The following is a 25,692-nucleotide window of genomic DNA, read 5'->3' on the forward strand; positions in this document are numbered from 1 at the left end:
CAGCGAGGGGAATGCCAGAGGTGTATTCCACTCTGGCAGTAAGCTAGAGAATCTTGTAATAACTGAGAGTAAAGTGGAGGAGAAATTGTTGAAGATAAATACAAGAAAGACATCTGGGGTGGATGGGATCTATCCAGTTATATTAAAGGAGGCAGTAAAGGAAGTATGCAAACCCTTAGCCATAATTATGAGAGCATCCTAGAACTCAGGGTCACCATGGACTGCAGGGGTGCAAATGTGACCCCAATTCACAAAAGAGGCTCAAAGGCTGACACAAGTAATTATAGACCTGTGAGTTTAACTTCCGTTCCTGGAAAATTAATGGAGGCACTGGTTAAAGAAGCACTGCAGGATCATCTAGACAAGAATTCAGTTATAGCTCGGACACAGCATGGGTTTGTTAAAGGGAGATCTGTCTTGTATGACCAATTTGATTGGATACTATGATGTAGTCACAAAAGAACTGGATGCAGGGAATAACTTTGATATTATATACTTGGATCTTAGAAAGGCTTTTGATACTGTTGCACATGGAATACTGCTGCACAAATTGGAGCAGTGTGGCATTGGAGGCAAATTGCTGCTATGAATAAAGGGGTAGTTGAGGGGGAGAAGACAGAGAGTGGTAATCAATGGACACTGCTCATCGTGGACTAATGTTATTAGTGGAGTCGCTCAGGGCTCAGTGTTGGGTCCATTGTTGTTTTCTGTATTTATAAATGATATTGATGATGGTATATCAAGCTTAATGTCCAAGTTTGCAGATGATACAAAGGTTGGCAGGGTTGTCAAGGACACTACTGACACTATGCTGCTGCAACAGGATCTGGAAAGGTTGAGCAGATGGGCTGAGAGGTGGCAAATGAAGTTTAACATTGACAAATGTAAAGTACTACACATGGGAAACAGCAACCCCAGAGCAACGTATCAATTCTGTGGTAGTACACTGACAGTAGTAGAGAATGAAAGGAACCTGGGGGTGGTTGTGCAGGCAGATATGAAGTTTTCTGAGCAGTGCAGACGAGCTGCCAGGGAAGGTCATGGAGTCTTGTCAATGATATACAGGAATTTTGCTAGCAGAGACAAGGAGGTGATTATCCCCTTGTATAAGGCAATGGTCAGGCCACACCTTCAGTACTGTATACAGGTGTGGAGGCGTCATTTTAGGAAGGATGTAGAGCTGTTCGATAGAGAAGGGCAACGGGATTAGCGAGGGGAAGAAAGGGCTGCTCTTATGAAGAAAGGCTTAAATTCTGAAAATTGCAGCGCCTGGGAAGTAGGCACCTGCGAAGTGATCTGATAGAGGTGTATAAAGGCTTGAATGGTTTGAGCATGCTCAATGCTGATGGGATTCTTCCTCTTGCCCAGAATAATCACCTGAGAGGGCATAAATTCAAATTGAGGAAAGACAGATGTAGGATAGATGTACAGAAATTTTCCTTTAGCCAGCGGGTGGTTGATTGGTGGAACAGATTTCCATCTGTCGTTGTGGAAGTTGATAGTTTGAAAGAATTCAAGGAAGAACTGAACAATCTTTTGGGGTGAGCAGAGAGGTGTTTTACCTCCCCCTCCCTTTTGGCTGATGCTGCATAAGCTTGCTTTCTTGCATATGCCGCTACGAATGCCAAATCTGTACATAGCTGAGAGCTGTGCTTCGGGTCTTGTGGAAATATAAAATTTCTTCCACAAGGCTGAAGTCCAGAGGATATAGCATTATGTTCAAGAATATTTTCTTAAAATTCCTTCAATTCGGACGATGTCACCCACTCCAGCAAAACAGGCGCAACTCCATATCCTGAAGGAACCACCACCGTGCTGGAATGTAGCCGCCCAACAACGTGGCACCATTTTTCCTTCAGTTGATCTTCGCACATAAACTCTACTGCTGTATCCAAAAATTTCAAATTTGGATTCATCCGTCCACTCTTCAATTGTGCAATGTCGATGGCTCTTAACCCTAGCCAACCGTTTCTTTCGATTTAACTTTCGGTTTTAATAATGGTCTTCAGTCCTTTCTGTAATATTTAAAGAATACTCCCACTTTCAACAATATTCTACAATCATCTACAACATTTTACCACATTCAGGAGTCTTCTACACCTTTATAGAATATTCTAGAAATTTCTTATATATTGTTTGTGTTTTGATAAATAATAGAAAATATTTTAATAAAAACTTTGAAAATTCATAAAAAAAGTTTTCCCAAACTTTTAGACGGGAGTGTATAGGAGAGATCTGATTGAGGGACGAACTATGGGAGGCGCAGATCTAAATTTTGATGGAATAGCAAAATACTGGATCTTATGAAGTTCACTAATTGGCTGTGCGTTGTCAAACACTGAAATGGCTTCCAAGTGGCAGAGGCTGTGAATGTGGCCAAGTTTAAACCAGAATTGGAGGTTACTTCGTGGGAGCGTAAGTAGAACGAATATTGTTGATCCAGCTAAATGGACACAATTCATTATTAGGTCCAAAAATAATCCATCAAAATCAGTTGAAATGAAATTAGAATGGAATGTTTCTTCCTGTGGTGAACTCAGCTGGACACACGTAAATCGGTAGCAGTTGACAGATGCAAAGAACTTCTTGAGGGTCCCGATAACTGCTGGGTGTCATGTATTGCCTTACTTCATTGTCTCAATTAATTCAGACTCAACAGATTCTTCTAGAATTTCAACTGTATATCTTTTAGTATTAGTACCAATTATTCTCTGGCTGAAGGCAAACTTCCCGAATCTATTCTTCAACCATCCTTCCTCAATTTGAATTTGCCCTCATGTGTGTAATCTCAGCAAGTGGAAGAAGGCCATTAAAATGCACTTACTCAATCCATTCAAGGCCTTAACATCTCTAGTAGATCTCTCGCAGGTGCCTAATCTCCAGACGCTGAAATTTGCAGAACTGAAACATTTCTTGGTGTGACCAACCGTTTGTTCTCCCTCACCAATCTCTTTGACCTTCTCTGTACTCATTCTAGCAACTCTACATCCTTCCTAAAATGAGGCCTACAGACAGTGCTCAATATTCAGCCCAATGTACAATGGAATTATTACTCCTTATCTTTACTAGCAAAGTTCCTGAATAGAATTAATGGTCAATAAAAAACCTCCAGTACATTGAGTGTGGCACCAACCAACAGGAATGGTATTCTGGGATTAATCTACCGAAATCTTGCAATTAGCACACTCAGCTTTAATATACAGCGACATATTGACTCCTGACATTAACCACCGTGCCAATCGTTGTACCACCAACAAACTTTGATATTCAACTTGATAAGCCTGGACCCTGAGGGATCTACTAATTGCAATTAGGCCATAAGGAGCAGCGGACATCAGTAGCCATCCTAGTCTCTGCCATTCAACCATCGTCACAATACTCCAAAATGTACACCAGTCTTGCGCGTGAAATCCAAATCCACGATGTCAAAATTATTCTTTGCATCCAGTTCCTTTTTACTGTCTAATCTATCAGAGATCAATGGCGGGTTCAAATGAAGTTCCAGGTGCCACCCCACGTTAAATAATTCTGCAATCCCCATTTTAAAAAAAGTCTTCATGCGTAAATTTAGATGAAAGGCTGAAGAAATGTTCAGAGTTCAGAAAAATTCAACAAAGACCTATACAGTTTGTCAGCGACCTGAACAGGATCATCAACAGTTAAACGACCATCATCGAGTGGACCAATGTGATTCAACCCTTTCTTTTTACTGTTTACAAAAGTCTGTTTCACACCAAACTGATTCAACATTGCACTGTCCACCAATGCCAACTGGATGCGCTTCCTTAGATTTTATGTGTCCTAACTGAATAGCTGGAAGGCTCATTTTAGGAAGGATGGATCTGTTTGAATGGGTGCTGAGAAGGGAAACGAGATTGGTGAGGGATGGAAAGGCTTCAATTTTGCAAGTTGCAACTCCTAGAGACGATACACCCTGAAGACTGACCATTTATGACAACTGTCTGTCTCTTATCTTTTATTCAGCCTGTGATCTAACATAGGATCTTACCACTAGCTCTAAGTTCTTCCAGTTTATACAATAATCCTTCCACGAGGGACCGTATAAATTGCTCGCGATATTTGTAACAGCAGGCTTGCCTGGCGGATATACTTTGTAGGACTTTCGGTAAACACTTTCTGAATTTCCAAAACTTTATCTGCAGATGCACTATGCCTACCTGCTCCTTTCTGGTGCAGCACACAGCAGATTTCTTGAAACTGTTTCAACTACCCCCTCATTGATCGTTCTGTAGGTGGATCTTTCCGGAATTCACGTTGTAATCTCTCTGCACCACAGTCACTTGAGATTTGGTGTCCCTCAGCCACAACACGCACATTGATTTCTCCTCCACTGTCGCCATTTTAATGCTGTACTGTCGCAGTGCTTGCTGGGATCAAGGCTGCCAACCGCATGAGAAATAACTCATTGAGTTGCTGAGGTAAAGGCAGCAAACCATCTTAAGATACCTATCACAATAAAATTTTAAAGAAGAAACATCGACAGTAGTTTCTTCCTTCCTCCACAGATTGATTAATGGACCAATAGGCATTGACGCAAAGACAAGATTCTAATCCGGAAATCTATGGTAATTCCCCTTTTTAAAAGTGTTGAATTCATTTGCTGATTCCATGGTCACAAGTGATCTGCCATTGTAAATATTTTAAAGTAGGATACAGACCAGTTTATGTAATTTATACAGATTAATATTAATACAGACCGGTTTACGTAATTTAAATTTGTGGAGGGAAGTTTTTTTTTGCTCGCCCTGTACATGTTGTTTCAAAAATGCTACATCTTCATCGAGACAATTGTATATAAATTCCGCGGTTAGTATTTAACCAAAAAACTGTAAAAACGTCAGGTGATCAGTACTGGAACCGCCCTGAATACGGGGATGTTTATAAAGGGGGCTGCTGATTATGTAAGGTCGCTGTTTCGAAACCGAAGTGTTTAAAAGAAACGCCAAAAGGGAGTCTCTCGTACATAATAGAGTCGCTATTTAAGAGTCACCCGGGTAGGCCTAATAGAGCAGCTACTGGCGAGACGATCCCTGGACGCTCGCGCTCTTGACGTATTCCGGTCTCGTCTGCAGTGCGAAGCAGACGCACAGGACCGCGCACTTCCACGAAAACATTTTTTAATGGCCCGATGCTGAGTTCGTTACCAAATATTAGCGAAGGGGTCACCCAAAATGCACCACGGCTTCTGGCGGTGTCCATTAGGCCTAGCGGAGGTGCCTGCGAGCCCGGCGTGTACCTCACCAGCGAACCGCCAACAAAGACGGGGTGTCCTCGCCCCCGTTTCACGGGAAAACATAGAGCGGAGGTCAAGGACGTCTCGCAGTGGAACGACGCTGGAAAGGCAGGAGGGAAACGGGAGGGAAGAGGACCAGTAGCGTCAGTTGTCATGGGGTGCATTTTATTCGCACGTACAGCTCACCTCTCGAACGCGGGCAAGTCTGCTCGCATCCCTCTCACTGTGGATTAGCTCGTGCGTGAGCAAAATCCCCTGCATTTTGGAGCGCGTTTAGTATTACGAAGTCGGGCATATTTCCTCTCGTGCATCGAAGGTTACCTTCCAGCCATTCGCCGGTCCTGCGACAATGGGTTCATTATTGTCCAAGCGCGGACCTTACAGGTACACGTAACCTATACCTGGTACCTACAATAAAGTGCCTTCCCCAGCGAAGCGAATAAACCTCGATTCAGATGCGGCCTCTAGTCCGGGACACAGTATTATGGTCGCCCTATCGTGTTATGGACGACGTTGTCCACGGCATGTCTGTCTATAAATCCTCAAGAGCATCCTTCAGTTCTTCTTCCCCTAATCTATAAACCACCCCCAGGTCCACTGATAGATCTTCTCCCTCACCACGCGATTCGTACGTTGAGATGGTCCAGTAGTTCGTCTTTAACCACACACTCCATAACCTCACCAACCACGGTAATCGAGACCCAATGGTTCTCTAGGATTGCCCAACAACCTCTTTAGCTCATGGACTGGGGAGCCAAAAACATCGACATTCTTTCCAACTTCTAAATGCTTTATGGAGTCATAATGCGCAGTAATACCTTTTATTACAGGTATTAATACGTGACATTAGTCAGCGGAACAGTAGAGGTAATACCTATACCTTTTACAGGTACAGATAACAAGAGTAAGTAATTGACCACACGTGCAACACATGTAAAACCTACTGTCACAGGCACTAACACGCGAGATTAATTAGCCAAACTGTCCAGACAATACGTGTAATAGGTACAGAGGCATAAAAGGTACACATTACGAAGTGCTTATCCTGATGACGTTAGATAGAAACAATTGCACGTGTCAAAATAGGTATACATCGAGAAAGGGCAAACAAAGATTTGTAATAGGTGCAAGAAGAAAATGATTTACAATAGGTATAAAGTGAAAAGGATTTATAATAGGTATAAAGTGAAAAGGATTTACAATAGGTATAATATAAGGTTACAATTATTTATAATAACTACAAGAAGAAAGGATTTATAATAGGCACAAGGTGAAAAGGATTTATAATAGGCACAAGGTGAAAAGGATTTATAATAGGCACAAGGTGAAAATGATTTATAATAGGCACAAGGATTTATAATAGATAGAATGCAGAAGGATTTATAATAGATAGAAGGTGAGAAGGATTTATAATAGGTACAAGGATTTATAACAGATAGAAGGAGAGAAGAATTTATAATAGGTATAAAGTGAAATGATTTATAATGGACATAATGCGAAAAGGTTTATAATAGATAGAAAGCGAGAAAGGTTTATAATAGGTAAAAGCCGAGAAGAATTGATAATAGGTACAAGGACGTTTATAGTGAAATGATTTCTAATAGGCATAAAGCGAAAAGGTTTATAATAGATAGAAGGCGAGAAGGATTTATAATAGGCACAGGGATTTATAACAGATAGAAGACGAAAAGGGCTTATAATAGGTACAAGAATTTATAACAGACAGAAGGCGAGAAAGATTTATAATAGGTACATGGATTTATAACAGGTATACAGTGAAAGTGAAAGGGATTTATAATAGATAGAAGGCGAGAAGGATTTATAATAGGCACAGGGATTTATAACACATAGAAGGCGAGAAAGATTTATAATAGGTACATGGATTTCTAAAAGGTATAAAGTGAAGGTGAAAAGGATTTATAATAGATATAAGGCAAGAAGGATTTATAATAGGCACAAGGATTTATAATAGATAGAAGGGGAGAAGGATATATAATAAATAGAAGGCGAGAAGGATTTATAATAGGTACAACGATTTATGACAGATAGATGGCGAGTAGGATTTATAATAAGCAAAAGTTGAAAAGGATTTATAATAGATAGAAGGCGAGAAGGCTTTATAATAGGTAAAAGGCGAGAAGAATTGATAATAGGTACAAGGATTTAAAATATATACAAGGACGTTTATAGTGAAATGATTTCTAATAGGCATAAAGCGAAAAGTTTTATAATAGATGAAGGCGAGAAGGATTTATAATAGATAGAAGGCCAGAAGGATTTATAACAGATAGAAGACGAAAAGGGCTTATAATAGGTACAAGGATTTATAACAGACAGAAGGCGAGAAAGATTTATAATAGGTACATGGATTTATAACAGGTATAAAGTGAAGGTGAAAAGGATTTATAATAGATCGAAGACGAGATGGATTTATAACAGGCGAGAAGTGCTTATAATAGGTACAAGGATTTATAATAGATAGAAGGCGGAAGGATTTATAATAGGCACAGGTAAAAAGGATTTATAATAGATGCAATAAGGAAAGAATTTATAATAGGTACAAGAAAAAAAGGACTTATAATAAGTACAAGAAGAAAATGATTTATAATAGGTTTAAAGTCGAAATGATTTATAATAGGTACATGGAGAAAGGAATTATAAAAGGTACAAGGATGTATAATACATAGAAGGCGAAAAGGATTTATAATAGGTATAAGGTGTAATGATTTATAATAGGTAAAGAGCAATATGGATTATAATAGGTATAAGGGATTTATAATAGGTATTGAATGGATGTAGCAGACGTAGATAAGAGTGATGACGTAATAGGCACGGATTCTTCTTGGCGTTCCTAATAAGTATCGGACAATAAAAGCGATTCCTTCTCCTTTTTTAAGCTGCAACAAACTTCAAGTTTCAAACCATCTTTGGGTTCGTCAGATGCAAGTGAAGGAGAGGGGGGGTGGGGGGCGAGCAATCTCCGATTTCGAATAAAACAGTTTTTACGCTTTTTTTATTGGTGGGATGGCAAACATTTCCCTGTCACGTGATGCACATTACAAAATACAAATCAGTCACATCCTTCGTCTGCGCATTAAAACAACCAACAATCGACACGATTTTTTCCCATTTTTTTCACGCTCTTTCAAAGACGCAACAATGAAACTGCGGTTGCTAAGCAACATCACACCGCGGTTGTCATTGTTTGTTACCACCGGCTTACAAAGTGAGTGTTTTTATCCGTAATGAACAGGCTGATTTTTTTCTTTTTCTTCTCTTCCAACTCCCCCTTTTTCTTTTTTTCAATAATTAGTTCGCTTCGGGAGCAGCTTGGTGAGAACAGAAATATTTCGAGAGCGGCGCCGGTTCTCGAACGCCCGAGTCAAAATAAGCGAAGCAGTTTTTGAGGGAAAAACCAAATGGCTCCCGAATGCTACGGTCACAGACATCCCTCTGACCTCTACGAGGGGAAGTTCGTAGTCATCCGCGCTATGACCCATCGGATTAATTAGTTTCAATGAATTAAAAGTTAATTACGTGTCCGGCAGTAGCCTTATAATTAATTTCTCCTAATTAGCTTTCACTACTAACAATTAAACGTAATCAATTATAACTAATTATTAAGTCGGGGGTGCGCGATGGAAACCAGGATTTAACGTCACAAAATAAACTTGCCGAAATGACCCCCTTTCTATGCACCCGCTCTTCACCAACCCCCCTGAAAGTAAACAACCTGACAAAAAAAGTTTGTAGATTTTTCTATTGGATTTCGAGCTAAAAAAACCGGAAGTTGGGTGACGTCATATCCGTTATAGACTACATTAGTCACATGGGCGCGCACGTTGTATACTACCGGTATGTGTTCACCATCCTCTGCAACCTTAGGGATTTCCTTAAAAGGGCACACCCTAATAGACACGCTCAGCTTCATTACAATTGGAACCAGCTGTTCCGAATGCTTGAATGTTTCCTCGATCCTTCTATCAGTTCGTCTGATCACCATACAGCGCCTGAAAACTGCGTCTATTCTATGACCAGTTTATCCGTTTTGTGGGATGAAAAACCATAGTTTTCTGGAGCTAGTTTTCAATCACTAGTTAATATGAGAAACAATTTATAGACATTTATTGGACTGTACCGACTAAATAAACTTAAAACGCACCCTTACAGCAGAGCGCCCCCCCTGTCACAAAAATGTCAATACACGAAGAATTAAGAAAAATAAAAGCAGAAAGAGGCTCGTGATGGGTGGCTCGTTTTCGTATCCACACTTTGATGGTTCCTTTTACGATCTCCAGAGGGCGAGTTAAAAAACGCGCGGTTTGTTGTGTGTGTGCGTGTGTAGGATTGCGGATGTGAGGTAGCTTGTTGTGCAAATGAAACAACCTTTAGACATCGGTCTTGTTTATAAATAGGAGCGGGCGATGAGGGCTATATTTAGAAAGAGCAATTTGGTGCAAATATGAAGCCATTAAACTCAACTTCACCGCTAGACCTAATGGGGTTGAACTGCGGAATCTGCCGTGAGCCGGCCCAATTAAATTATCCGCTCTTTATGAACCTCGATATGCCGATGGTAAATACCTGTTATGGAGTCACTGGGGACGAGGTTAATCGATGTTCGCTTGGTCCGACTGGGGACGAGGTTAACCTTGATTTATTCCGTCCCAACTACCCCCATATGGCCACACGGCGAGGGTGTTGGGTTTGTCCTCGCGCGAAGGCTTTCTATTTATGGTTACAATGAACGCTGTTGGCATGGTGATGGGACTGCCTTCCCCCGTCACCTGTCACTAGGTGTGTTCCGCCACATCTTAAACCAATCGCAGTCGACTGCCATTTTCCAACCCCCCGCTCGCATTCGGTCCACGAGATATTCCGTCGACGCGCCGGTGGGGTGTACCCGTTGTGGTTACGCTTCGGGGATTTCACTTTGAGGAAACTCTCTTCACGGCACGCCAACAAAACTTCCTGTTGTGAAAGAAAATTTTTCCAGGGCAGCGTCGAGTTCGGAATTATTACCAAACGACGTGCCGGGTACGGGCACTCGGATCTCGTCAATCTGTCCGATCCGAAGACCAAACGAAAAGACAATCGTGTCTCTTTCATTTCGTCACGTGCCTCTTTCAATATCGTTACTCGTGTACCGTTAATTATTGACATCTGTGTCTGTTGTTATCTCGATGCATTGTGACGTCATCATATTTGGGTCTGTTCTTGTCCAATGGGCACCATTTCTTTTGGGGCGTTCTTAGCGGTGACAGTCCACCAAGGCCGGACTGGAAGTAAAAGGCCTTTGGAGAATACGAAAGTATTTTTCATCGGAACTAGGAGTGTGTAAGGGTGGAGGAGATTTCTTCTCATCACCCTCCAGATGGACTCCATCTCCACGTTTCTTTATGTTGTTACCCTATTTTTGTTGTCGCAGGGTGTTTGCTGGATGAAAGTCCCTACTTTCAGGAAGAAAAATCCTTCATACCCTTGCCCGAAACCAACTAACTCAGCCACGTTGTGAAAAAGACCCTACTTCGAATTCGCGTCGTTGATGGAATTCGAACTCAGATGTTTTCTACCCGGTGTGGAGAAGACGGCGATTGTACCGACTGTGCTATCCAAGAGAGCACCCTATTATTACTTTATGTTTCTTTCTATTGCTACCCTAATTTTATGCGACTGTATTGTGCCTGCTGTTACCCTATTATTGTTTGTTCTGTTGAAATTTCGCAATATTTATTTATTCCCTTTTAATCCCCTATATAGCATATTCGCAATTTCTCTTTCCCTATTATTAAAAAATCGTGTTCTCTTTATGATCACCCTATTTTTAAGTCACAGTACTTCTATCTATTGTTACCCTGTAGTTATATAGTTTCCGTGTTATTACATAATCATATTTATCTTCTGTTACGTCACATTTATTTCTAATATTACCCTATTATTTCATAATTATATTTTGTCTACTGTTATGTTACATTTCTTTCTATTATTAGATTATATTTACATAATCATATTACATCTACTCTTACCCTACTATTTCTGTTTACTGTTTCCCCATTGTTAAATAATTTTAACAATAGGGAAACAGTACACCCTATTTTGCGTCACGATATTACTGCCTATTTTTACCTTGTATTAGATAATTATGATCTGTCTACTGTTATCCTATTGTTACATCAAATTTCTTTCCATTGTTACCATATTTTTGCATAATTATATTCTGGCTATGGTCACCCTATTTTACGTCAGATATTTCTTTCTATTGTTGCCCTATATTTACATAATTATATTCCGTGTACTCTTATCCTATTGCTACGTCACATTTCTTTCCATTGTTACCCTGTTTTTACATAATTATATTTTGTCCATTATTATACAATTGTTAAGTCACATTTCCTTCCATTGTTACCCTAATTTTTCATGATTATGTTACGTCACCCATCTTTCTACCGTTATCCTATTTTTCATTATTATGTTCCGTCTACTGTTATCCTATTGTTATGTGACATTTCTCTCCATTGTTACCCTATTTTTACATAATTGTATTATTCTATTATTATATTATTTTTACATAATTGTTGAGTCACATTTCCTTCCATTGTTACCCTATTTTTAAATAATTATATTTTGTCTACTGTTATCCTATTGTTACATCACGTTTCTTTCTATCGTTACCCTATATTTGCATGATTATGTTCCATCTACTGTTATCCAATTGTTAGGTCACATTTCTTTCTATTGTTACCCTGTTTTGTATAATTATATTTTGTCTACTGTTATCCTATTGTTACGTTACATTTCTCTCCATTGTTACCCTCTTTTTACATAATTGTATTTTGCCTGCTATTACCCAATTGTTAAGTCACATGTGCTTCCATTGTTACCCTATTGTTACATAATTGTATTCTGTCTACTGATACCTCCTCCTTTTATTGTTACCCTACGTCTCATTTCTTTTATTGTTACCCTATTTTTGCACAATTATATTTCTGTTTACCCTTACCCTATTGATATTTCCCTTTTGGCAATAAAATCAAAATTATATTCTAATTAAAGAAATTATTTTTTAATTATGCGAAAATATATAAAATTATAGATGAATTAGAAAAAAAAACTTCAGTGATGGTTAATTAATTGTTAAAATTATTTGTCTCATCTGTACGAGGGTGAATAAAAATCTGAAATGTGTTCCCCTATTCCAAAAAAGGTTGGGCAACTTTTCACCCTTCAAACTATGGTGGAAATTCAACCCTTGTAATGCTAACCCAGCTTTGTCACGTGAGCAGTTTCGAAAATATGTGAGATGGAAGCAGGACAAACCCAAGCAGGAGATGGAAAGGGGTTGAGGAAGTTAAATATTGACCATCAGTCCAAGGCCGTCCTAAGGTCACTTCGTTACAGCATCACTGATATACTTTGTGTAACTATAAGGGATTCAATTGTTTTGTTTATAACACCGGGAGCGTTTTAAACGAAATAATTGAATTCTATATTCTGGTAAGCTTTTCGTACTCTTCATAAAATGGAGCAAATTGGGATTGCTTGTAAGATCCTTTTGATTTGTACCGGAGGACCAAATCTTTGAATTATAAGTTACGATAAGTTCTTGGGAAGCCACAAGATTCTTTCATTCCGATTATCTAAGACAAGTCACCGAAGGTTGGATTCCACGAGGGTTATCTTCAGGCAGAGTGTCGCAGATCGTTGGAATAAAGTATCTACCAACGCTGCAGAAGAGAAGAGGTTGGTAAAATTCAAAATGGAATTGGCTAGTCACCTTTTTGATTGAGGAAAGTATATGTGACAGGATTTGGGATTTCTGTCCATCAATCCCTCGGCCTCATTTGCTTCCTGATAATTCTGCTACATCTAAAGATAAAGATGGCTTACTGGAATCTTTCTTTTCTCTAATCACCACGTTGTGAATCCTAGCGAATCCTTTCTTCCCATACAGCCACTTAATGTCTCTTGCATAACTTTTAATGCCAGCAAGTCTGAAATCCTGACGTCATTTCTTCCAAACGTTCTTACAACCTATATGAATCCAAATTCAAACTTTAAGAGGATCCTTCGGAATTCATTCTGATTTAAATTCTTACACCCTGAAGATGAGGAAATTTTAATGATTAAATAATCTTCAATACAGGAAGAGGATAACAGAATTTCATTACGTTTTTTTTTAAAACTTGATCCTGTCATATCTTTCTCAAAAGAGATGGTAATTGACTCCTAAACTAAACTTTGGAAAATTGGCTATACACCAGGGTCCAGAATAGAAATCACAGTGGCTATGAACAATCATGGATTGCAAATCACAGTCTTCTCTGCTGCCATATTCCTGCGCTATATCGAAGGTCAACCCAATGACCTTTACAATGCAGGGACCACAGACCCTTGAGATTCAGAGAAGTCAGACATTTTCACCAGAAAGCCACTCTGAAGCTTCTTTCCTATCGACTATCTTATCATCTTCGAAGGGGAACATCCCTTTATCTAAGTGTGTCACCAGAAATTTTCCTGATGGGGGGATGAGGGGGAACTCAAGGGGGATTTCAACACCCCTTGAGTTCTCTGTTGGACCTTAGGATACAGTTATGTAGAGGTAATCCAGAATTAATTTGGGGGTGCTATAAGAAACCAAAAGGGGAAATGGGGATGGTATAAAATTTAATATCTGTAGCCGTTATGTCTAGGGGGCCTATTTTCTTTAGGGGAAGGATATGCGATAATTCGAGATGTACCCCAATTATCATTGGAACTGTATTACTTGGGGGGAGGGGGTTGTAAATGATGACGTACAGGGATCGATTATTGACAGTCTTTTAATCACTCCATCGGTATTTGAAGACCTCACTAACGCCATCTACACTACTAACGTAAGATATTATTTGACATCTCCCATTAATTTTTGGTTGTTAAGAAATCAGGAGTTACCGGAACAAAACCTACCTAGAGTCAAACTCAAATTCTTGCGTGTAGATTTTTACTTATAGTAGCTTTTTGCTTTTGATATGAATAAAATATGGTCAAAGATGTTCTAATAAGCAGTTAGGGGGCCCGAGAACCCCGAGGGGGGTGGAGCTGTGCACTGTTCAATCGATTTTATCTCTTAAAATTTTTCCAAGGTTAAGTTTATGGTGAGACTAATTTTATATAATGCAGGGGCGCAAATGAAGGTCCCTTAAACCAAACGGGGGTTATTTGGGAAGGGCCACTGGCACCGTTACATCTCGTTTGTCCGTCTCTCTATTCATTTGTCCCTTTTCGTAATCTCCGCGGAAAGCTGTTCCATGATCCAGGTGGTAGCTGTGTTGAATGTGTGAGGGCTATCGATCATGCACTACCGTTCTCTTGCAGTTCCCTCCCACCCCCTCTCCCCCCAGCTGAACCTGCTCTGGCCAGACTTGAAGTGTACAGAACAAACACAATGTCTTGCTTTTCTATCCCTCCCTGCAGAGAAGATCGAGCAAAATTCGATGATGGAGTTTGTGTTAGGCCTAACTCTCCATGATCGAAAAATGTTTTGTTTTTTTAAAAAAACACTAGAAATTGAATTTATTGTGGAAACAGCACAATAATCATCACGTGACACGCACAATAAATACTAGATAATTAAAAAAAAAAAAAAAAAAGAACACAGCTTGGAATCAGCTAATAAACCTACCAGTAAAATATTGTAAATATGTGATCGTATGATAGACCTGGCATGACAGATCGATAACTGATGAAAGATAGTTATGGGACTTAACATTCTCTTCGTTTCTTTTTTTTGTTAATTGGCAAGAAAAAGGCGGATTTTTAAGACACTCGAAGCTACTTTTAATCGATTTAGTAGCTCAGACTTTTTTTTTTTTTTTGACCAATTAGAAGAGAGAGAGGAAAAAAATGTCTTCGGTTGCCTTCAGCGTTCAAAAACAAGCATGTGTGAGTGTCGGGGCACTACGCTAACGCTAGGGTGGGGGACAAACACAAAGCTAACTCAACTGTAAAGGTAGGAAACCCAGCTGCTCACCAATTTGACTGATCGGAGGGATTTAAAAGAAAAAAAAAGGGCAGACAGATGCTGGCGGTGCCACAAACAGAAAGAAAGAGAGAAAGAGAAAGAGAGAGGGTAAAATAAAAGTCACAACTTACCGTGATCTGCGCGTTGTAGGGTCTTTCATCACCATGACCTCCGTAATATCTCCAAATTTGCTAAAATACTCCCTAAGTCCTTCTGGAAATAAATGAAGTGATTAGGGGCGTGAGCCTGAAAGAGGCGCTATTTATATTAACTAAAACAAAACAATTGAAATCTTAGAAATTATAATTTATAAAATGCATACATAAAACTGCGCAACCAATCGAATAATCCAAATTAAAAATTCAATAAAATCCCAGTATTGTAAGGAGAATATTTTAGTACACATAATGCCCACCAGGGGGCATTGAAAGTCCCTTTCGATGGTAGCTATTTAATCCAGTTTATAAAAGAATTGGAAACTTTTCAAGATAAGCCAACGTCGGTTTTTCTTTCCTTCGTATATTACAATCATTTTCAATGATGCAGAGAAGCATATTTAGTACAAATAATGCTCACCAGAGGGCTGTGGAAGGGTCTCGTTTTCTTTTAAAATTCTTCTACGTAAGACAGGGGTCTTAAAATTGTTCCACAAAAGACAGGAGTTTCGTATTTTCAATTTTATTATGATCTCACTCAATAATAGAGATTATTGTATTTAGTGCACATAATGTCCACCAGAGAGCGTAGAGGAAGTCCCATGATGGAAGGGTCTATAGAAGTTTATGACTGGGGTTCTGTATTCTATAAACTTTTCTAGATTTTTCTATAAATATGTATATTGCTGTTATTTCCTCATATTGTGTGGAGAATGTATATTTTAGTGTATATAATGCTCGTCAGGGGGCCATGGAAAGGGTTCTGGATTAAGGTCTTGTTCTTCCAGTGGTTTTACAACTTTAACTTCTTTAGTGAACCCATCATGGTCTTTGCATCTTAGATATGACAACCATCTGCACCTATGCTATAGGAACACATATTTTAGTGTATGTAATGGTCACCAGGGGTCATTAGATGGATCTTTTGAGGGATGCACAATTGTAGAAAACACATTTTAAGTTGAAAACCACTCTCCAGAGGGTTCTTTGGATAAAGGCTTTTCATCCAGTACTTCTGAGATCTTTTGACTCTTCTAAACAAACCAAGGAGTGGTTTTGCATCTACTACATCACAACCATCTCCAGCTAAATGGTGATTCCAGTTTACCACTTCTTTTCTCCCCTTAACATCTTCTTCTGTTTGAAGGAGCATTGTGTATCTTCGATCGTACTTGCAAGCCAAAGTGTTTACCATTGGTTTCTCTGCTATCCGAGCTTTGCTGGATCCCTTGGAAACCTCCTGCTTAAGATGATGGGTAATGATGATATTTGTGAAATTCAGAACTATCAATTTTGTTCCTGTTTGCGATACCTTCCATGCGGTCTGACGTTGACACCAGTACAGACTAATCCATCACCTAAAGAAGTCACCTGGAACCACCGAATCGATTGATAAACACACATCTCAATGTTCTCGAATAGCCATAAATCTTTGGTAATCAGAGATCGATACTAATGTCCCTTATATCGATATTAGTATCCAAAACCCCAACTCCTTCCCCTATCTTCAAACCACCATCAAGAACCGAATGATTGCGTCATGTGACTTTCCATGCTGCTATAAATACACTAGAATCATTTGGACACACCGACGTCAATTTGGGAGGTGTCTCTCTCTAATATTTCAAACTCAATGGAATAAACAAAAAGGTCTTCACTTGAATTTCCATAACTTTTACAAGTTTGGTGCTTCGGGGATGAAAAATGACTTCCAGTTAAGCCTAATGCTTATGAATACTTTTCAAAGATGGCTGGTCGCTGGAAGAATATTTAAAACGCATTCCATTATTCGTGGCACATACAGGAGGTCCATCAACTCAATGAACGATTGATGTTGAATTCCTGATCTTTATTCGCTATTAAGTATATTTCCAGCTAAATTGATTTTTACAGGGGACTCCCAATTTTCTTTTATTTGTTGTAGTTAAAGAGGAGATACATATGGGACATTAAAGACCCTTCAAAGGAGAATAAAATAGCTAACCCTTCTTTTTTTGTCCCTTTATTTCAGGGATATTTTCAAGATTAAGCTTTTTTCCAAAACAAATGCAATTCCAGCTAAACTGGCTTTTATTGGGGACTCCGAATTCCTTTATTTTGTTGTAGTTAAACAGGAGAGATAGATAGTAACATATAGGGCATTAAAGGCTCCTTTAACTAGAATAAATTAGTTAACTGCCCCCTTTTTGTCCCTTTATTTCAGGAATATTTCAAGGTCCAAACTTTTTCCAACACGAAGGCATTTCCAGCTAAACTGGAGACTCCGAGCTTCTTTATTTTGCTGTAGTTAAAGAGGAGAGATAGATAGTAACATATAGGACATTAAAGGCCCCTTAAACCAGAATAAATTAGTTAACCGCCCCTTTTTGTCCCTTTATTTCAGGGATATTTCCAATATTTAAAATTTTCCCAAGACAAATGGAGTTCCAGCTAAACTGGCTTTTATTGGGGACTCCGAGTTCCTTTATTTTGTTGTAGTTAAACAGGAGAGATAGATTGTAACATATAGGACATTAAAGTCCCCTTAAACCAGAATAAATTATTTAACTGCCCCCTTTTTGTCCCTTTATTTCAGGAATATTTGAAGGTTCAAAATTTTTCCAACACAAATGCATTTCCAGCTAAACTCGAGACACGGAACTTCTTTATTTTGCTGTAGTTAAAGAGGAGAGAGATAGATAATAACATATAGGACATTAAAGGCCCCTTAAACCAGAATAAATTAGTTAACTGCCCCCTTTTTGTCCCTTTATTTCAGGAATATTTCAAGGTTCAAACTTTTTCCAACACGAAGGCATTTCCAGCTAAACTGGAGACTCCGAGCTTCTTTATTTTGCTGTAGTTAAAGAGGAGAGATAGATAGTAACATATAGGACATTAAAGGCCCCTTAAACCAGAATAAATTAGTTAACCGCCCCTTTTTGTCCCTTTATTTCAGGGATATTTCCAATATTTAAATTTTTCCCAAGACAAATGGAGTTCCAGCTAAACTGGCTTTTATTGGGGACTCCGAGTTCCTTTATTTTGTTGTAGTTAAACAGGAGAGATAGATTGTAACATATAGGACATTAAAGTCCCCTTAAACCAGAATAAATTATTTAACTGCCCCCTTTTTGTCCCTTTATTTCAGGAATATTTGAAGGTTCAAAATTTTTCCAACACAAATGCATTTCCAGCTAAACTCGAGACACGGAACTTCTTTATTTTGCTGTAGTTAAAGAGGAGAGAGATAGATAATAACATATAGGACATTAAAGGCCCCTTAAACCAGAATAAATTAGTTAACTGCCCCCTTTTTGTCCCTTTATTTCAGGAATATTTCAAGGTCCAAACTTTTTCCAACACAAAGGCATTTCCAGCTAAACTGGAGACTCCGAACTTCTTTATTTTGCTGTAGTTAAAGAGGAGAGATAGATAGTAACATATAGGACATTAAAGGCCCCTTAAACCAGAATAAATTAGTTAACTGCCCCCTTTTTGTCCCTTTATTTCAGGGATATTTCCAATATTTAAATGTTTCCCAAGACAAATGGAATTCCAGCTAAACTGGCTTTTATTGGGGACTCCGAGTTCCTTTATTTTGTTGTAGTTAAACAGGAGAGATAGATAGTAACATATAAGACATTAAAGGCCCCTTAAACCAGAATAAATTAGTTAACTGCCCCCTTTTTGTCTCTTTTTTTCAGGAATATTTCAAGGTTCAAACTTTTTCCAACAGAAATGCATTTCCAGCTAAACTGGAGACTCCGAACTTCTTTATTTTGCTGTAGTTAAAGAGGAGAGATAGATTGTAATGTATAGGACATTAAAGGCCCTTTAAACCAGAATAAATTAGATAACTGCCCCCTTTTTGTCCCTTTATTTCAGGACCATTTGAAGGTTCAAACTTTTTCCAACACAAATGCATTTCCATCTAAACTGGAGACTCCGAACTTCTTTATTTTGCTGTAGTTAAAGAGGAGAGATAGATAATAACATATAGGACATTAAAGACTCCTTAAACCAGAATAAATTAGTTAACCGCCCCCCTTTTTGTCCCTTTATTTTAGGAATATTTCCAATATTTAAATTTTTCCCAAGACAAATGGAATTCCAGCTAAACTGGCTTTTATTGGGGACTCCGAGTTCCTCTATTTTGCTGTAGTTAAAGAGGAGAGATAGATTGTAATGTATAGGACATTAAAGTCCCCTTAAACCAGAATAAATTAATGAACTGACCCCTTTTTTGTCCCTTTATTTCAGGAACATTTCAAGGTTCAAACTTTTTCCAACACAAATGCATTTCCATCTAAACTGGAGACTCCGAATTTCTTTATTTTGCTGTAGATAAAGAGGAGAGATAGATAGTAACATATAGGGCATTAAAGGCCCTTCAAACCAGACTAAATTAGTTAACCGTCCCCTTATTTCAATGATATTTCCAACATTAAAACGTTTTCCAAGACAAATACAATCAGGACTACAAAAATGGTTTAAAATGTCAAAAAATACTAATAGATAAAATTAAATTAATATTTAATCTACATAAAATTAAACTAATAGTTAATCTCCAAATATTACATAAACCACAACTTTGAAAATTAATAATTACGATTTTTAATTTGAATTTTAGTAAATTAGGCTTAGCAGAAATTTCGTATATGAAATTCAAAAAAAAAGGGAATTTAATTACTTCTTTTAAATAGTGGCTTTCCAAAACCGATAATTTATAAATAAAACTTTAATCTACTATTAATATTATTAATAAATAAAATTATTCATATTTGAAACGGTTTTAATTAAAATGACTTAAATGTGCCCACGTTTGCTACAATGTATCACCACAGTATCCATTGGAACTCTAGTACGTTTCCTGACCGCTACGTGGCGCTTTAACGTCTAATTTCAATAAATGGAAATTGTAAATCGTTAATCACACATAGAGAGTGGCACTGATTGAGTTGGCTATGAATTCCACGGTCTTATTTGGTATTTAAAATGCCCGTGTTTATATTTGTTATTTTTCATCCCGCCCACATAAATGGTGGGCAGAAGAAGGTCGTTTTCAATTGGGGGCTTCGATACAACACCACCGACGAAAAGAGAGGAACGCAGTGTCGATATTCCGCGTTCTTAATTGCGATGCGTTATCTATTCCGCATGTAAATGAAGTTTAGCAGAATCGACTGGCTCTGACGGAGTCCATGTTGAAACGTGGGTAAGATATCGTCAGCATACGACCATCCTACGCGTTTCAAATTTATCGCCTCATCAGATGTGAAGAAGGATGACCAAAATGGTGTCACATCGTTCACGTAGCCCTATTGTGTCTCGTAAACTCCTACGTTGTATTTGTAACAGAAGATGAGGAACCACTTTTGTAGAAATGCCAAACGATAATGAAAAATTACGATCGTTTGCAAATGTTAGGCCTAGAAATGCAGACACGGTATTTTTAAAAATGCACACCAGGTTTTTCGCATTAAATATCGACCTTAGCTTTTTTTAGAAAGGGTAAATAAGCGTGAGTATATTATTATTGTATTTATTATTATTTATGGAATTTATCGTTTGGTTAAGGATCGGGCAGATTTTAAAGGTACAGGGGCGGTTTAAAAATATAAAATTCGTCAAACGGTAATCGGAAAATGGTGAAAATTGTGCAGTCTGCAGAAGCCTTCGTTATTTAGATACGTATCATTTTAAAGATAGAGGTAGAGAAAGAATAAAAGACAGAGAGAGAGAATTAAAAAAAAAAAATAATAAAATAAATAAATCAGACATTTTGTAGTAAACACCAGGGCGCGCATTTAAAGAAAGAGAGTGAAGAAAAACACTTACCGGGTGCAGTCTGCCAGCTCAGTCCACCTATAAACATTTTCCTGCAAGATAACAAAGGAACACGTATTAGGCACCAATCCTCTTCGACGCGTCGTATACACACACAGAACTGAACACACACAGGCCGTTAGGGTTCGCACGGGCAGATAGTATGGCTGCGGATACGCAAGGGGAACGGCACACACTCGGGGAGAGCGAGAGAGAGAGAGAGAGAGAGATACAAGCGAAGCGATCAGAAGCAGACGAGAAGCGTCAAAAAAAAAAAAAAATTGCCAAACGATAAAAAAAAAAATACCAAAAGACATAAACAAGCCTACAACGAACGCACACACTGTCGCCCGCACACACATACGCACACTTACTCGTTAAAGCCGCGCACACACACAGATACAAGTGCGGAGGTTAGTAGGACCGGAGCATTTTCGCTACCAAAACGTACCCTGGGTCATGGGTGATGTCGTTGGAGCTACCAGTACAATTGGTCTGGGTGTCTGTTTCCATTTTTCCTACGATAAAGTGGCCCCCACTACCTAGCTACACTACGAACCAAAATACAGTATCGGCAACCCGCACGTGGTGGGTTCTAGCAGACTAAGCTGTACACTACTTCTATTGGACCATAGCGAGGCTGCCTCTCCAAGAAATCGAGGGGGGGCGGAAACTAGAGACGCACAATGATTGATGGAATGTGCGGCACCCGCCATTGGTCGGCTCCTCGCTCGGGGGCCACGCCCACACCGGAGGAGACACCGGCAACGTTGATGCGTCGCCACCTGGTGATCACCTCTCGAACTACCTGCCGCTCAGACGAGAATGCCAGCGAAAGCGATTTGGTCAGTAGCAGCTGTGTCGAGGGGATTCCTGTGTTGTGGGGGTCATACGGATATTTGCCGTTACTTGCCGACCAAAGAAGCAAGATTATGGAGAACATTCGGGGGTGAAGATAGCTGAGAGACAGAAGAACCGAGCGGGGATGGTGTGGTTAATGGATGGTTGGTACGAAGCAGCAGAAGAGTGTACGATGAGTGAGTGTAATAATTGGTGAGTACAATTTTATCTTTTGTCAGGTTCCTTGACACCATCTTAACTCTTTTTTTTTTTTTTTTTTATTTAGGAAGATAAGCACAATTCCCTTTTTAGAGGGTCTTATTTTAATTTTAAGTTTCCTTTATTAAGTTTATGATTCTAATATTTTGGAAATGTTTGGAGAGAAGGCTGAACTGGGAATTTTATTAAAAACCCATTAAAAATGTTTTTTTTTTTAACAATTGTGAAATGCTTATGAGGTGGTGAGAACCCCTGTATATACGATGAAGTAGAAGTCAATTGTCAAGTTTTTTTTTCTTTTTGATTTACTCACTTTGTAATAAATTGCAACTCTCTCAGATGATTTTAAATGTGAAATAATTATCAATTTTAATTTTTTTAATAATTATTTTTCAAACTACATTTCGAATTTTTCCCAATTATATTTATAATTCTTTTTTCAAAGTATATTTAATTTTTTTCCAAACTAGATTTCTGTTTTTTGTTGTCAAACTATATTTAAATGTTTTTCGAACGGTGTTTCAATTTTTTAAAAATTTTTTTATAATTATATTTGTAATTCTTTTTCGAAGAATATTTCTAACTTTTTCCAAACTAGATTCAGGACTTTTTTTTCAAACTATATAAATTTTTTTTCAAACAGTATTTCTAATTTTTTTTTCAAATTATGGTTGAAATTATTTTTCGTAGCATATTTAAAATTTTTTCCAATCTATATTTCAGCTTTTTTCAAAGTATATTTCGATTTTTTTCTAATGTTTTTCAAACTATATTTTTATTTTTTTCTAAACTATATTTCAGTTTTTTTTTAAAACTACATTCAAATTTTTTTCTAACTATATTTAAATTTGTTCAATTTTGTTTCAAGTTATATTTGTAATTAATTCTTTTCATTTTTCTATTTTTTTTCCAATCTGTATTTCAGCTTTTTTCAAAGTATCTTCGATTTTTTTCAAATTAGTTTCTAATGTTTTTCAAACTATATTGGTAATTTTTTTTCGAACTATAATTCTAATTTTTCTAGAAACTATATTTCTATTTTTTCCAAATAATTTCCTTTTTTTTTTTTTGATTTTCAAAATAGTTTTGTAACTTTATCTGTCAGAAAACAAAAAAAGTTTCCAAATTAAAATTGTTTCTTTAAAAATTTGAAAAAAAATTCTCAAATTGAATCTGAGAAAAAAAAATTTTCAAATTCAATTTAAAATTTGAAGATTTTACAAACTAAGTCTAGATTGGATAAGTCACTTATACAGAAATTTAACAAATAATCGGCAATTTTCTTTGAGATGTTTTTCAGTTATAAACACTAAGTGTCAAAAAATAGAGAGGTTTTTTTTTTGATTGATTTTTTTTTTTGATTTGGTAGTTGTTGGCGCATCGGCTTCAGTGGCCATATTGCACCTGCCAAGGTTTTTGCAGTACTTTGATCCAAGCCCGAGGCGGGAATCGAACCCGCGACCTTTGGGTTGCCGGGCAGGTACTTTACCCACTCGGCTAGCCCGGTCGGCCATAGAGAGGCATATTGCGGTAAATTTCAAATGGTGGCTAAAACACCGCGACATATTTATTGCTAAACAGAATACTGATACCATTTGATTCATGATCGGATATAACCAAAGAGCTTGGTACAATTTGGTTGCATTGAGATAAGTTTCAAACGATGGATCCTTGAAGGATCTTGATAAGAAACACACGGGGAAAGCCCAAACTGTTTCCAATGTCCAAATCTTGCAATCTTCAATAATATTGCATCATCCATGGATATGATTGCAGAGTTTCGCGATCGACAGTTTGTTATCAGCAAAAGGAAGAATCAATAATATTGCATCATCCATTTATTCTTCATTTATTGGACCAACTTCACCCTTCATTTTAACCTGGATTGCGATGGATTCTTTCAAGACGACAACCCAGCTATACATCCAGCAAAAATTAGCTTGAATGGATCGAGGAAGATTCCAAGATTTCCATCTACACTGGCCGCTTGATGTTCCAGATCTGAATCCAGTTGATATTGTCTTGGATATGTTGGGATGGCAGTTCGGCTTCTTACTTCTCTACATCATGGCATCGATTCTGCCATGGCAGGATCCATGCCAAGATGTGTACTGACTGTAATTCGGGAAAAAGGTAGCTAAGTTTTTGGTCAGTGACTGTACGTAGTGGATTCGTCTTGACTGCGTGGTCTTTTTTCGGGCGTTCCATTTGTTTTTAGGATGTGCAATGAACGCGTGATGGCCACATCTGGTAAATCATTGCGTAGATCTCTTTTAGGTTATTAGACAGCTTAGAATAATCCTCAATTAAAATTGGACCCTTCTCCATCTTGCCTCATTAATAAATTCCTGTAATTACCTCGCTGAACCCGAATAATGCGCAGGTCTGTTAAAAGGCTTAACTTCAGGTTTTCTGGATTAACTAAGGGATAATAATTATTAATCATTTTGATGGTGCTGCGCATTAAGATCCAGGAAAGCCAAAAGGAAACCCAGTTTCGTTTGTAACAAAGATCAGGTAATTCTTAACATTGACAACAGACAGTTGATGTAATTTAAAGTGAAACGTCGGTTTTAACTGAAAATTTGAAATATACCTCGGCAAGGTCATCTAGGCTCAGAGGAGATGACAAGATGGAGAACTGACGAACATTATTTCCGCTTTCGTTTGGTGCGATCTCTCCAGAAGATTTCGGAATCTCTCGCCGAATTCTCGGTCAGCAACTCTCCGCGGAATTCGGAAGGGCTTGGAACACACCCGGCTTAAAGACGGGAAACGCTGAAACCTCTTTGCCTCAGCTGCCTTGGCTGATCCAAAATAACGCCAAGAACGACCAGTGACCTCTTTTGCGCGTTTTGTTCGCTCGGTGTGTGTCCATCGGGTGCCTTTCAGACGGGTCAGAAGGCGAGTGGGGATGAGGAGGGACATCGACTGCGAGATGGAGGTGACCTTTCGATGTGGGATCTGCATCCGAGGGTGCCTCGAATTAAGGGATGTCAGGAGGACCATTTTTGCATACAAAGGAGGGATTCTGTCTTTGATTTTCTCTGATTTCGATCCCTGTCTTGTCCGTTAGTATTTCTTATCCTCTGTCCTCCTCTCACTCCCTCTTTTCTTTCTCTCTCTCTCTCTCTCTCTCTCTCTCTCTCTCTCTCTCTCTCTCTCTCTCTCTCTCTCTCTTTGTTTTTCTCTGTGCATGTCGCTGTGCTTTCGCTCCTTCCATCATTCCCTCCATTTATAAAATTTCCCATCCTAGTCTTTCGATCTTTCTCGCCCTATTTATTTATTCTGTCTCTCTGACTTTCTTTCTCTCGCTCTTTCATCGTTTTCCTCTTTCTCTCTCTCTCACACTCAATCGTTCTCTTTCTCTTATTCTTTCTCTCTATCGATTATTCATTCTTTCCCCAATTCCTTCT

At 38.4% G+C, this 25,692-nt stretch overlaps 1 protein-coding gene across 8 annotated transcripts in view; it reads right to left on the reverse strand.

The window, feature by feature from the left end:
* Rbp6 (RNA-binding protein 6) overlaps positions 1 to 21,830 on the reverse strand; it is a 241,786-nt gene extending 219,956 nt beyond the window's left edge. For 7 of the 8 annotated variants that reach the window (XM_090369762.1, XM_090369759.1, XM_090369758.1 and 4 more), the window contains exons 1-3: positions 21,669 to 21,830; positions 21,230 to 21,270; positions 15,386 to 15,467 (exon numbers count right to left, since the gene is read on the reverse strand). In XM_090369762.1, the coding sequence (XP_090225888.1) occupies positions 15,386 to 15,467; positions 21,230 to 21,270; positions 21,669 to 21,730 (185 nt within the window). In that variant the 5' untranslated portion in view covers positions 21,731 to 21,830. The remainder of the gene's footprint in view (positions 1 to 15,385; positions 15,468 to 21,229; positions 21,271 to 21,668) is intronic. The other variant, XM_090369754.1, reaches the window with a different exon arrangement.
* Positions 21,831 to 25,692: the final 3,862 nt, after the last annotated feature.

This window comes from Mastigoproctus giganteus, chromosome 3 (assembly GCF_048544385.1).
Source record: "Mastigoproctus giganteus isolate SK-2022 chromosome 3, ASM4854438v1, whole genome shotgun sequence".
In the NCBI taxonomy this organism is placed as follows: Eukaryota; Metazoa; Arthropoda; class Arachnida; order Uropygi; family Thelyphonidae; genus Mastigoproctus; species Mastigoproctus giganteus.